Consider the following 15112-nt stretch of genomic DNA (forward strand, 5'->3'; position numbering starts at 1 on the left):
GAGAAGGGGTCCCAGATTCCTGTGCAGGGCAGATCTAGATGAAGCAGGAAAGGAGGGGGTAGAGACCCCGGTCTTGGGAAGGAAATGGCGCATTTAGAAGCACACATGGCTTTTTTTAAGTGTTCGGGCCAGTCTCTTGGGGGGATGACACAGGGGATTGGCTCTGGCTCCCCTGCCAGTAGTATCAGGTGTAGCTGTGGGCAAAGGGGGATCCCTGCCCTGGGACTCATCCAGCAGTCACCATCCCTAAGGCGTGAGGAAAGTGTGGGACTGAGTGTACCACCTGGAAACCACTTCCCCCAAGACCATGCTCTGGGTACCTGAGATCCCAGATTCTCTGTTTAAAGGGCCCCTGAGCCCACGTCCGTGCCTCCGTGGACTCTTTCATAGATCTGTTCTCCCAGGGATAGAGCATGCTTCAATGCATGCACCCCAAGATCCACGGGTGGCTATTTGTTCAGAACTCAGGTGTTCAGGTTGAGATGTCCATGTGCCTGCCGGAGGCCCGTCTTGGTGTTGGTTGGTGGAAGAGGTGGGAGGAGAAAGGAAGGGGCTCCCCCCTCCTCCCCCCCATATTGCCATGTTGAAACCCAGCTCTGTGAGGGGCCTGAGATTCTAAATTTAAATCTGACCTTCTAGATCACTTCGCGGGTGTATTTGCCAAAATAAGAAAACATGCTTCATGTAAGTTTGCTGCCTTGATTTATAAACATCCGGACATCTCATATGTGGGCGCCGCAACACTAGTGCAGGCCTCACCATCAGGAACCTGCTGCCCTCACGCTTTATCCCACAGTACATTGGGCCCTAAGAGGCGGGGGGACCATTGGGGCTTTCTTAAGAAATTCTGCCTTCTCAGCAACTGGTCGTGAGAGAGACACACAGAAACCCCCAGAACCACAGGAATAAGAAATCAATTCCGCTGCTTGGGAGGTCAGATCCTGCAGCCAAGGAGCGGGGCCTTTCTTTTGTGGATTCTCCCAGGAGTCCTTGCACACAGGCCAGGTGATGAGGCAGCTCTACCGAGTTCTACCCAGCGCAGCTGCCACACTGTTTGGTGAGCTGGTTGGTTTTGCTTGGGGAGAAGGGACCGCAATGAAATAAGTTTGCCCAAGTGGAGTTTTCTAGAGTGACACTTCTTTAAAAACAATGCACAGGCCCTGTTCCCACTCATTTATCCCCCTCTGGCTTCCTGCTTGCAGTTTGGATGCTGTATCTTTCTCATCTCTGGCAGTTCAGGGGTAAGGTGAATCTCTACTGCTTTGGTCGGGACTGAGAAGGCGTCATGCTGGGCAGCTAGACGCTGGAGCTGAGGTCACAGCCTGGGGCTGGGCCCAGGAATCTTTGCCTCAGAGATGGCGAAAGTCTGGTGGCCAGAGAATCAGGCAAGTCCTTTCGGAGGGGACCAGATAACTCCCGTGAGTTCTCTTCCATGACCTCGTGGCTTCTACCTGGCGCCATGTGGGCTCGCTCTTTCTCTCCCAGATACTTGTTTCTAGCCCTCAATTCCAACTCTCAATTCCAAAGTATGTTCCCAGGCCCCATCCATGGGCCCCCCATGCTCATGGGATTCCTGAGCATGAGGCGCCCTCAGCGCCAGGAGATATTAAAGGGGACTTTGCCTTCTTTCCCTTCTCAACAGCTCCACGCCCTGAACTCACAGGGATGCCTTCAGAATGTCTCTCCACAGACATGCTCATTATCCACATGGAACTTTTGTGATTAGAACTGAGAATTCATAAGGCATCACATTTTTCCATCATCACCAGAAAACAGAGATTAAGGTACTACTGAAATATTCTCATTGGATTGAACTCAGTGCCTGAAAATGCCAACCTCTCTTGCTTGCTTAAAAGTCCCATTTCTAAATTCTTTGATGTGAATGGCAATGTTCTTAACAACCAGCCCTGTGTACTTCACCAACCTCATCTCTTACACACACCCCACAATGACCCCCACACCCTAAGCCAGTTGATGAGATTTTTCTTGGTTCTGCCACATCTTATTCTTCTCACCCCAGACCATTTGCACAACCTGCTTCACTTAGCTAAATGTATTCATCCTTCAGGTCACATATCACCACCTCTGGGTGGTGTTCTTTTACCCCCCAGGTCAGGGTAGCACAACATACTTGACTTCATTCATCCAGTCAAACTTTTATTCACACATTCAAGATGAGTGCCTTCTGCATGCCCCCACACCATTACTCAGAGGGGCAATTGCTTGTTTTCTTTCCTGTCTGTTCATCTGGCAGTGCCTGGCACAGATTAAGTGCTCAGTAACTCTTGCAGAATGAACAAAGCTGCTCACAGTCCCTTGGGGCCCTGGGCTGGGAGGCCTGGGCCCATCCTAACGTAATTCATTCCTGAAGATGGCTGGGTGATCTGGTTCTGGTGGGGTCCAGCTGGGTGACTAAAATTTAGGAACTGGTCACTTTTTAAGATAGGACTTGCCTCCATGACATAATTTACATAATCTCGGTCTGAGCTGGACCCTTGGCTGAAGGTTAGAGTTCTGAGACCAGCTCAGGGCTAGGTGTGTGAGTGGGAGAGAACCAGGGGAGCTGTGACAGAGGGAAGGAGTAACCTCTCATCTTCCTCCTGCTTTCTCAGACACAGGACCCTTAGGGAAGGCCCACCAGATCTCTAGCTACAGATTCTCAATAGCACAAGCTTCGGTGAGGGTGACATGCTCCAGACCAGCGAAACCTTCCAGATGAGACTAACTGTGCTAGGTCATCTTCCTTCCTTTACCCTCTGCTGCTACAGAGGTCTGATTAAAAGGTGGCTTGGGTCTGGAAATTTGCAAGCAACTAGGCTGCTGGCCCACACAGTAATTTTGTAAGATTATCTAAAGGTGTTTCTTCTGGATCAGGAAATAAGAAAAGGTGCCCCTCTGGCTGGGCAAATTAGAAAAGAGATAGGCATATAGCCATCCCTAAGGGGTGGGGGGTTAGTTTCAGGCCCCCCTTGCATACAAAATCTGAAGATATTCAAGTCCTTTATTTTAACATGGTACAATATTTGCACACAACCTACACATATCCTCCCGCACACTCTAAGTCATCTCTGGATGACTTACAGTTGCTCGCACAATGCTAGTGCTGTGCACATAGTCATTATATACTCTGTTGTTTAGAGAATAAAGACAAGAAAAAAAAAGTGTGTCCATGTTCAGGACAGATGCAACCACCACTGCTAACTACATAGTATGCACTTTTCACCCGTGCTCTGTTGAATCCTGGGATGCAGAACCTGTGGATACGAGGCCACCTGTACCTGGCTTGCCTGAAACAGCCCCAAGTCAGCTTGGCCAATGGAGGGGCTGAGGTTTAACTCCAAGGCCAGTTGCCTTAGGTTGGGGCACACCAGCGTAAGAGAACATAGCATCCCCGGCGAATATTGAACAGAGAAATCTTCTTGCTCTCTTCGACCCGCTTAGGACACTACTTTGGGGGAGGGCTGGGGGAGGAGGTGGCCTGAAGATACTCCTTTCACTTTCAGCTGAACTCCACTTGGTTTGTCTTTGCATTTTAATGACCTCATTAGAGAGATCTGCGTGGTGTAGTGGCCTTCTACTCTCAGTCTCTGGCTTCTCCGGGCTCTCCCTTCACCCACTAAGTGGAGGAAAGATCTGGCTGTCTAGGGCAGGATGAGAATGTGTGTGTGTGTGTGTGTGTGTGTGATGGGGGAGGGGTGACAGCCAAGAGAACTCAGGGGAGGCCTTCAAATTCCAGGCTTCCTGACTGGCAGACAATAGTGGCTGAGCTCTTACTTCTGCCCGCTCATCTGTGAGTGTCTCCTTCCTGGCCAGACACTGTTTTTGGCACGGACACACAGTGGCTGCCCATTGGATGTTGACACAACAGGAGGCTCCCCCTTGCTCCTCTGTGTCTCCTCTTTTACATAATAGGTCTTTCATCTTTCAAGAGCCCTCCTTCCTCTGTTGGGAATTCCTCCTCTGTGCCTTGCTGGCCCTGCACCTCCAAATTGGCACCAAATCCAGTCCTCACGAGCCTCTACAGAAGTCATCCTGGACCCCTGAGGTGCAGCAACAATGTCCTCATGGGACCTGGGCGCCTCGTGTAAGACCTGGGCCCTCACGCCAAGGCTCTCATTCTACCCTGTCCTCTCTCTCTTGGGCTTGCTCTTTCTTTCAAGTCTTCACATACACCTACCTTTGGGACATGGCATGAAAATTCGACCCATGTAGGATCTTCTTAATCACCAAGTGAAATAATACCTTTTAATTTGGATTCTCCCAGAAAACAAGACAGGAATCTGCATGCTTGTGGTTTATTGGGGAGACCCAGGAACCTCCATGGGAGTGAGGAGATGAGATGGGAAAGAGGAGGAGCCAATGTAAGACAGTTGCCAAACCAGCTACATCATAGGGGGAGGCTGGAACTTGACCTCACTGGGGTCACCCTGAGACCCTAATCCCAGATTTAACCCCGAATGGGGAGTGAGGGAGCTGGGGTTATTTATGGCCAATTCTCTACCACGCACGAATAGAAGGCTGCACCCAGGGAGTCTCTCTAGTAGGTCCAGATGGGCACACTCTGGGCAGACTGGCCCTCAGCAGGTAGCCTGCATCATCTGGAAGCCGGCAGTTGATTGCATGCCTGTAAGTGGGGAGGAGGCGAGACATACACCGCAGCCTGTGCCTCAACACTCTAAGCCACCATTGCAAGCTGGCGGCCATCTTATGCTCTGTTTCGGCCATGCTCTCTGCGGCCCCCTTCACAGGTTTGACAATAAATTGGAATGAACCGCCAGCACTGTAGAATGGGGTGGGCTCATGGAACAGCCCCGCTTCTAGTTTGTGCTGAAAAAATAAGACCTGGCAGAATCGGATCCGCTTCTTGATGAGCAATCAATGGTTGGAGGGTGATTACAACTGCCCCTTTAGGAGGGCGCACGAGGGCCCTGGGCCCAGGCCCCATGAAGTCCCTGTTACTGGCACCTGGTTCCCAGGACAGCTTAATTCGGGACCCTCTGTTCTAAGAGTGTGTTGCTACCTGATCGTTCTCAAAACACGAGCACAGCGCCTCCTGTGTGTTCCATCTCTCCCTTCCAGAACTGAGAAATGGATTGCTCCATCTCCACGGCTCGGCCCTTCCCATCTGGGACTTTCGTCAATGAAAGGAACCAGAAGGCCAGAGCTGTCACATGCGCCCAGACCACAGAGTTATTACAAACGCTTCCCTTCCGGGACAGGATGGTCAATCTTTTTTTTTTTTTTTAAGGACTACCTGTTTTTTTTACAAACTCAGGGCCATTGAGAGAAAGCAGGCAAATGTTACCCACTACCCTCTTAGCCTTCTCCAGTGTGAAATTCCAATTTGTTTCTTCCTTTTGAACCCATAAGTTTGCCGCATCTCCTTGTTCCTTAATATCCTTGGTGTTAACACTTGGGTTTTTTTCTCATAAGTAATTAAATCCCCCCACTATGAATCCCAACTCCTGGCGTTTCATGGGGAGCCCCCTCCGTCCTCTAGGGAAGCTGGCACTCTTATTTAGTGTTTTTGTTTCAAATCATTATTTAATCAAGAACAGGGAAAAAAGGCAAGCTCTCACTTACACTTCAAAATTTAATTTCAGTTGAATTCCGAGATCAAGAGGCAGCACGGCCTAATAGGTTACAAAAAATACAATCAAGAAGAGAATTCCAATTAAACTGAACAAGTCCATTTACTGAGCTTCAAATGGCCCCATGGAGAGAGATGGCTATAACTTTTTTTTCTTTCCCTGCCATATGGGGGACTGGAAATTCTCTTGTGAATCTAGAGCTGCCTGGCAGAGCTTTTAGCTAGAGGGTTCTGGTTATTCCTTTAAAAAAAATGCTTTTGTTTCACAAAGACATTAAGTTTATTTTCCTTGCTGCTGTTCATCTTCCTTTGCAAACTAATTAGGAAGACAGCAAAAGAATGGCTTCATTGACCTGTTGGGAGTTCATTTGGGAGGAGGGATGGAGGATGGAGAAAGGAGCCGTGCTGGGGATTGTGGGAAGGTGATAAGGTTCTTTCAGGCTGGGGCATCTCACAGGACTGTACTCTGCAGTTGGCCTTGGGCTCAGGGAAGGGATCGAACCTCCCCTGTCCTTCCTCCAGCAGAAGACCAAGGACATGCACAGAGGCTTCTGCCTGGTCATTTCTCTGAAGTCCCTCTTAATGGCTCCCAGCCCCCTTGTTCTTGAAAATCTTGACAAGGACTCAGTTAGACAAACTTTTCACCAGCCCAAATTGAAGTGAGGAAAAGTTAGGTTTGATGCAATGAGTTTTTCATCTAGTTCATTGCATTTGATTGAAAGGCTCCCCCTTTCTTCGGAGGCCTGTCTGTCCCAGCTTTTCTGCTGGAAAATGTTGCTTTCATGATAAAAGTGGTAGTTTTCTTTTGTCCATCCTTGTTTGGAAAAGTAAAAGCGGACAATGCTAGGCCGCTTTCTGTTAAAAGAAAGTAATTAGCCCCACAGATTCCCGGGGCACCCACCCCCCTTCTGCCTTTTAGTCCCTCTCCTCTCCAAACTGCGATGGAAGGTGTTCAAGGCAGAGTCCCCCAGCTCAGCACACACTCCGAGGCCTCCTCGGGATGTGCGAGGCCTGGATCAGGGCTCTGGAGGCTGGACCATCCAGCCACTCTCCCCAGCTCCATTTTCTCTGCAAAGTGGGACCTGTCCAACCTGCCATTCTCTCAGACTTCTCTGAAGCTCACCTGAGATCTTGGCTATGACTCTGTTTTTTGAGGCCAGATATATTCCAAAAATACCATGCCTGGGTTTAGCTGGAGGAGGTTTAATGAAGCCGTGGTGATGCCAAATATTAGAAGCTAGTGTGGTTTGAATGTCATGTACCGAACATTGGGCTGAGTTATCCACACAGAACAGAAGCCTCCTGAGGGCAGGGACCTCATCTGTTTTATTCACTGCTGTCCATCTGGTGCCTGGAACAGCGCCTGGCATGTGACGGTATCTCACTCCATCCTTATAACTACAGTCACCTGTAGCTTAATGACAGGGAGATGTTCTGAGAAATGTGCCAGTGGTGAGTGTATCTGGTATGAACATCACAATCTAGATGGCGGAGCTGCGCGCCAGAGGCTAGAAGGTAGAGCCTGTTGGGACCCCGGTTGTATATTCAGTCTGTCATGGATCTAAATGTTGTTAAGTGATACACAACTGTATCCTATGAGGTAAGTATGATTACTAGCCCAAGGTACAGATGAGGAGACTGAGGCCCAGAGAAGTGAAATGACGCGAAGGAGTCATATAAATGTAACCTATGAGTTCGGAGGGCAGGCTTTCTGGATTTGAATTCTAACTGCTTCATTTCATAGCTGCCTTTCACTTAATTTTTCTAGATGTAGCTTTTTCATTGTAAAATGGGGATATTGGTAGAGGCTCCCTTGAAAGCCATGAGACGACACAGCTGAAGAATGCGGTGTAGTGTTTGGCACACAGTAAGTGCTCAGGTAGCATGAGTTGTTGCTGTTCTGCGAGGTTTCAAAGGGAGATGAGACCAGGAGCTCCCGAGTATGCAACTCTGCTCCAAAGTCCATGTCTGCATCTCTACTCTCTATTGTCTCCTCCTGTTCACAGATTTCATGAGACTATATTTTAAGGCCCCCAAGGTCTGCTCTTTTCTTTTGTTGTGGAATCTATGCAAGTCTTTGCTGGCAAGGAATATGTGAGCAATTAGGTCGAGCTGGAGGCAGAAGGAGGAAGACAGGAATCTGCCCTTCTTGTCTTGCTTCAGTTTTGATCAGCCCACTCAGTGTCCCCCTCCAGTTAGAGGAGACTTAACAGAGGACCCCACAGAACTGGGAAGGGGCTTGGCCAAACCTTCGGGCCACCAGACTCTGTGTCATCTAATCTGTTCTCCACACTATCAGTGTAAACTTCAGAGACTGAAGCCATGATTAATACCAGCTCCCCTTCCTCCCAATTGGGTTATATACTAAAGTCATTTCCCTCCCTGAGCCACAGTTTTCCCATTTGCACAATTTTGACAATAATTGCATCTACCTCAAAAAACTGTTTTGTGGATCCAATGGAAAAAAAATTCTATATAAAGTATGTGACAGTGCCTGCAACAGAGGGTATTTTCTTTACGCTCCATTCATCAGTCATCTCAAGCTGGTAAACTCCTACTCATCCTTCAAAGCCCAGCTCAAATGTCCTCTTATTTGTAAGGCTGTCTCTGACAACAAGTTACATTGCTTGGTCCCTCCACTACACATTGTACTTGTTTCCATCACTGTCAAGGGTGATATTTAAAATATTTAACAACTGATTGAGTGTTATGCTACCCCATCACCATGTAGCTGGCTTTAGCACTGAAGGACTGCCATGTATTACTCTTTAGTTGTATGAAGATCTAGAAGGTACCAGCAGAGGGAAGGGATGGCTAAGTTGATTGGGAGCTGGGGGTGACAGGGTCTGTTTACTAACTGGGCACAAGTATTTGAGTATTTTAACAGCTGTTGGAAGTACTGGTGCTCACCCACTCAATCTCCCGCCTAATTACAACTCTTATCTCACTGTATGACAGCATTCTGTTGACTGCTAGACCATGAGTGCTGGAGTTCAAGAAGAGTGTTTTGTTCAACTGTCTGTCTCCCCAGTACCTTGAACAGAGATGGTTAAGTGGAGAAAAGGAACATGAGTGAGCTGTGAAGGGTCCCTAAACTGTCTCCTCGGGATTTGCCATTTGGATTTAGGTCCTGACCAGGCAAGAGGGCTTCAGGTTATCTTTATCTCACCAAGCAAGATTTCAATAAGACAGGAACCCAAATTTTGCATATTCATATATGCAAATATCCCCCTTGATCTAATGCTCTTGATTTTTAAAGAGCTTGTGCATATGAAATACCAGCAATGAAGTGTGGCAGGGACCATGGCATAGAAGACCCTTCACTCCTGTTCATCTCCAGAGCCCCAGCTTTGCCCTGGAATCTATCACCATCCCAGACTCCAATCTTTATTTCCCTGGAAGCTAACTGCTGCTCACCTTTAGTTTCCCAGCTAGTTGTCATCTTAGCCCTAACCCAACCCTGGTCTCCTTCCCTGCCTGCTTACCTTTCACTCCACCTCAACATTTCCACATTAGTTGTTGAGTATTGTGCTTGATGGTTTTATCTTGTCTGTGTCTCATCAGAAGGCACAGACTGTTTCTGTCTTACTCACTGGATTCTAAAAGCCACATCAGAACCTGATCCTTTATAGATGTTCGATAGACACTGGTAGACTTGAATGAATGACTGAAGGGTGAGTCACTGAAAATGACTTTGCTGTTCTTTCTCTTTAACAAAGGACGGAAGGAAACCAGAAGCAAGGGAAGAAGGGGCCCCTGCTCTCATACCGACTCATCCCAATTAGCCTGAACCGGGAACTACACTACAATAGCCACCACTGTCACTCATGTTACCACTATTTCTGCTGTTAATACTATTGCTGGTACTATCGTTAGCAGCCAACATTACATAACAGTTACCACTTGCCTGTTACAGTCTACAAGTTTTACTTCCACCAAGTTATTGAATCCTTATGACATCTCTCTTAGGAGGTAAGTCTTAATATGATCCTCGTTTTGCAAATTTGGAGGAAACCCAGGCACAGTGCATGTATGTCACTTGCTTGGGGTTCCACAGCTCGTAAGGCAGAGTCAGCATCTAGAACGCCATCCTTATAACACCTGCCATCCTGCTGAACTTTGCCCCGTGTCAAGCCTGGGCTCACCAGTTTACATTACTTTGCTTCTGTTAAACAAGGCTTTTGGAGAAGAGATGAGGAAACTGTTTTTTTAACAGATAAGAAAAAGGCTTAGCTAACTATCCGGAGCTCAGAACCGGCACATGGCTGCATTATTGTAATCCTATGACTTGCCAGAGCCCATGAAAGTCATTTCTCTGCTAAGAGCCTCAGTTTCTCCTCTTGCAGTCAGGATGTTGAACTAGGTGAGCTCTTAATGCCTCTCCTTCCTAGGGACAGGTGAGCTTCCCACTCTTCTGCTTGGGGTTGGACCTTGGGAGGACATCGGAATTTCCAGAATCAACAACCAATCTGGGATCTCATGAGCTGCTGTGGAAGGACCATCCATCTTTGGTTTGGACAACACTCAACTTTTTAGCAACATCTAGACAGACGGGACCTGTTATCCATCCTAGGCAGGTGAGAAAGCAAAGGCCCATTGCTCCCAATGCCACTTTTTAGTGAGGCCCTGTTTGGCCATGGTCACCAATACCCATGACCAGGGCGATTAGGGGGTTTCCTAACTTACACACGTTCTTTCATCTCTTATTGAGTCATGTTTTAAATTTGTTTCTACCCTTGCTAGGGAGACCAGCCCTGGGATAGTTATGCACACTTGCTAGTTGAAGAAGCTGAGGCTGGGAGGAGTAAAAGGTTAGGCCTGCCAAGTCAAGATTCGAACCCAGGCCTCCAGACTCTGCTATTCCGAGACCTTTCCGAGGGCATTCTGGGAGGAGAAAGACTGCAGATGGGCATTCCATCTGCAAATCCTCTGCAACCACAGGCATCTCTACAAAGGAGGGGCTGGGGAGAGTTGTGGATAGTTTCAGGCGGGTAGAGGACATGGACAATATTAGACCTTGGTGATACAGGGTGCTTGACAGGTAAAGAACAGTTTCCAGAATTCACTGCAAACAACTATTGTGTCAACCATGCCCAGCCATTGTTTAACATCTCATTCTCTTCCTTGACCTTCCTGTAAGCCCTCCTGGACTTTTCCTTACTTCCATGCCATCCTGTCTATAGGAGCAGCTCTCTGAAATTTTCAGATTCACCTGTAGCTGGTGGAGACAGGTCCCTCCCCCGTTGTCAGCTGTGACTGCAGACTTTGGCAATGCAGACTCTCATATTTGTCTAACTGTCCCATTAGAGTCTACAAAAGGCCTTCCCATGCTTTATCATTTTGGCTACCCCCAGCAACCTTGTATGAAAGTGATATTATTTAAAGTTCACCAATAAGAAAACAGGTTCAAAGAGGTGAAGTCATTTGCCCAAAGCCACTCACCTAGGACATGCAATGCTAGGACTGGGATTTAGATCCAACTATCGGAAACTTCCTAGTGTCAAACTACCCAGCTCCTTCTTCCTGACCCGAGGGAGCAGGACTGGATTCCATTCAAAGCTGGTTTGTAAATTGGATTCGCTTCTTGCTTTGCTTTGTGGCTTTATCCCAGCCCTTAACCTCTCTGAGCATTGGTTTTTCTGTCCCATCTGTGTGGGATGAGTGAGAGCAGCTGCTCTCTCAATTCCCTGAGACCTGGCATGGACACATGTGAGGACACTACGGCTCCTTGAAGGAAAATTCTCATCCAAATGCAAGGCTGTGTTTATACAGGTGAAATCAAATCACAGCTGCCAGTCAATCGTCAATACTGCAAGTTAACTGACAGCAGAGATGCAGACTTCACTGAAAAGCTGGGTGCCTGTTACGTCAAAGACAGCCCCTCCAGCCCCCCAAAAAGAACCACTCGCCTATTGAGTCTCACACATGCATTCCTGCAGATGTCACTGTGGAAACCAATATGTATTTTTCAACATTCCCCTATAAAAGTCTGCGTATTTTAGCTTTTCTCCCTCTTCCAAGCCCAAACCCCCAACCCTAGCGCTGCCATAGGCTGGCGAACGACAACTTGCTCAATCAATACGAGGTCTGAAACCAGTGGGCTAGTTACCCGAAACTGAATTTGCTGCCCTGAACTTGTGCCGCCACCTCCCCTAAGAGCCGTGGCCAAGCTGGCAGAAGAGGCTGCGCAGAATACTTACTACGCTCCTGGACGACAGGAAGCTGAGCTGGAGGGGCTGGCTGGGCAGGTGGCTGGACCGGGCCTCGGGGCTGGCCTTGCAGAGGGTCTTGGAGCAGCGGCCGGAGTGCCTTCGGCGGGACTTCCGCCTTTCCTCGGGGGACCGGCCGCGGTGCCTGGGGGCAGGGGGATAAACCTGAGGGTGTTTTGAAGGGGACCATGACTGAGAGGTGTTGAGTGACCAACAGGATCTGAGGATGCTAGAGGGTGTTTGTATGTTACGTGTGCATCCACTCATGCATCACCCATGCAGCCATCCATCCATCGTCCACCTGCCCATTCATTCATTCTTTCTCTCATTTATACATTTAATAAATGCTTATTCCTGGGTCTGAAACTGTTTTGGGCCCGGGGATGCAGCTGTGAAGGCAGAAAATTGTCTGTCTGTCTGTGTCTGTGTGTGACTGTGTGTCTGGGTCTGTTCATCTGTGTTTTCATGTGTTTGCCTATAAACATCACTGCGTCTATCTGTGTGACTTTGTGTATGCGACTTTACCATCTGTGAAACAGAGACATCCTATTGACAGTCACCCAAACTTTTGGGGAAAAAAATAGCTGACAGAAATGAAGACGATGCTGTCTGCATGTTTGTCAGATGTCGATCTGGCTGCCCTGTCTGTGGTGGAAACTAAAGAAATCTCTGCCTGTTAGCTCTGAGCCACAATCGTAAGGAAAATAACACCTGATGGATTTGTCTGGCACTTGTAAATGCCAGAGGACTTTCGCAGTGCCCTCTACAGCTTGAAGTAAAAGACAGAACAGGTATTACTTTCCCATTGTACAGATGAGGGAGCTGAGGCTCAGAGATGTTTAGGGACTTGCCTGAGGTCACACAGCCAAGGGCAGCATTTTCTGCCCCTGTAGGAACTGATGCCTGTAGTGCCTGTTCTGGAGCAGCCTGTTCTCTGCTATGGGAGAGAACTTTTCTACTAGGTATGAGGTCCGAGGTTGCTTCCTTGATGGCTAGAGAGTCACTCAGCCCAGCAGGCACTGAGGAGCACAGGTGGCAACACCACCAGGAGACTGACAGCAGGAGGGCTGGGGACAGGGGTCTTAGCCTCTTCCCCAAAAGGTGACATTCAGAGAAGGTAGAACCCAGCGCCCTGAGACTCTGTAGGTAGATCCTGCACTATCCTCTGGCCCCGCGGCCAGCAGGGTTAGCTGCCAAGAGCTGATGCAGCTTGGGCTGGAGGCACAGGGCTCCAGCTGAGTCACATGGGCCTGGGCCCCATCCAGGCTCAGCCCGTCACTGTGACCGGGTTCAGTTCCCTCTGCCACCAAGATGCAGTTTTCTCTGCTGGAACACATCAGTAATGCAGTTGAGTTCAGTACACTAATGTCCTCCAGACAAAACCAGCTGGAGCATGCCTGTGGTTGAGCAAGCGTGTTTACTGAAGGAGGGAGGACGCACACCACACGACTCTGGATCTGAGTGTTAGGATGAACCTATTATGGGTCTGTGGCAGGTGACTCAGGGGAGCATTTAAGGGACTGGGGCTTTGCTCTGGATTGGATGCTGTCAGGAAGCAGAGGTAATTCCCTGATGGGGTATCTGCAGATCTTACCCAGAAAGCAGAGACTAGACCAAGGCCAGGATTGGAGCTGGTAAAGAACAGCAGAGGCTCATATATCTAGGACAGACATGCTGGGTTACTTTTGTGGTTCTGGACAATATTTCTGTACTGTCTGGGCTCATGACTGAGTCTTCTTTGTCTTGATTACTTGGGGTCACAGAGTGGCCTGTTCAATATCAAAGATCTTGAAGTGGCTGATGTTTAGCGGAAATACCGAGGCCCAGTATTCCCTTGGCGGTAATGCTAGGTAGCCGGACCACTTTCTCTTTCTCCATTGCTTCTCTCACTTGTCTCCACATTCACACCATGTGGGGAGATTTCTAAGTCTTGCTGCGCTGGACCTGGTGCATCCGAATCAGATCAGAATGTCCAGGCCATGGGGTCTAAGTACTTTCAAAAACTTCCAAGGTGACCCTAAAGTACAGCCAAAGTGGAGAAGCTCTGGTCTTGCTCAGTGGTGTTAATGGGATGAAGTAGACAGAAAATGTATCTGAAATGGTAACTCGGGCAGGGTGGGATTTAGATAAATATTTCTTTTCCTTCTCCTACTCTTCTTCCTTTTCCCCTTAAACATTCTGATTCAACTGGGATGAGGTCAGTCCAGACAGTGAACCCTCCTGACATCCAGGAGCTGCCTGGTACTGTGGGGTACGTCTCCCGTGCTCCTGATAATGTCTACAATTTCAAGCATCGATGTCCACAAAGCCCCAGTTCCTTCTTCTCCTCACCAAGAATCCCACCCACCAAGACTTCTCAGAGTGCAGAGGCCAGGTGAGAGAGACCTGACTTAGAAGGGCCTCCCAACTTGGTGCTTTGTGCTGTGTGACCTTTCACAGATTGCTTGGCTTCTCTGTGCCTCCAGAGACTCGCAGTGACAGTGCCAAGTCCAGAAGCTCCAGTCTCCATCCCAGCCTTGTCACTTAGTAGCTGAGTGTCTAACAAGTTCTTTAGCCTGTCTGTGCCTGCACTTGCTCATCTTTCAAATGCAGAAGACAATAGTACCCACGTCACCATGGGGCCTAGAGGCAAACACTGGAGTAGACACAGGAAGGCTGCTCAGCACCTCAGCGTGGTGCTCCAGGCACTGAGGAAGCAGCTGCTTAGTAAGGACACTTATTATTCCCAAAGTGGAGGCAGTGAGTCCCTTGGTCTGCAGACCTTTCTCTGGAGGGAAGTGACAATGGCCTCCATCTCTCTGCATGGCAGCCTGGGCGGTGGCTGGGCGAGGGCTCTGGGGTGGGGAGGGGGGTCGGGGGTTACCTGCTCCCGCAGCTTGAGGAGCGGGACTCCGAACTCTGGGACCGGGAGGGGCAGCGGTGGTGGCGGTGGCGGTGAGACTTTCGGGGCCGGCTTCGAGATCTTGGAGGGGATGAGAAGGCGCGAGTCAGAGGAGGAGAGATTTTGACCTCGTGATACACGTTTTCCTGTAACACACTAGTCACTGTCCCTCCCAACTCACGCAATTCCCAGCAGCCCCCATGCCCACACCCCCGCCTCCCTCCCCTTCACAGGGCATTGGGGGGTGAGGTGGGGGAGGTTTCTCAGCGAGTGGAAAGGGGTCCCCTGGAGGAGACAGTCCGGGTGACTCAGGGCCTTCCCACCCGCTGGAAGCAGGCCCGAGGAGGCTACACCCACAAAGGGAATGTCGCCTCCACCAGTCACCTCTCCTTCACCCACAGCAGGAGTCTCAAGTTGGGACAGTTTCAGGAG

General features: G+C 49.1%; 1 protein-coding gene across 1 annotated transcript in view; it reads right to left on the reverse strand.

Moving 5' to 3' along the window:
• Window positions 1-15112, reverse strand: part of SRRM4 (serine/arginine repetitive matrix 4) — a 141704-nt gene that overhangs the window by 11911 nt on the left and 114681 nt on the right. Inside the window, exons 7-8 of the mRNA XM_037509862.1 lie at window positions 14663-14761; window positions 11791-11944 (exon numbers count right to left, since the gene is read on the reverse strand). Coding sequence (XP_037365759.1) covers window positions 11791-11944; window positions 14663-14761 — 253 coding nt within the window. The remainder of the gene's footprint in view (window positions 1-11790; window positions 11945-14662; window positions 14762-15112) is intronic.

This window comes from Talpa occidentalis, unplaced genomic scaffold (assembly GCF_014898055.3).
Source record: "Talpa occidentalis isolate TD23 unplaced genomic scaffold, MPIMG_talOcc4v2.1 talOcc4.14, whole genome shotgun sequence".
NCBI lineage: Eukaryota > Metazoa > Chordata > Mammalia > Eulipotyphla > Talpidae > Talpa > Talpa occidentalis.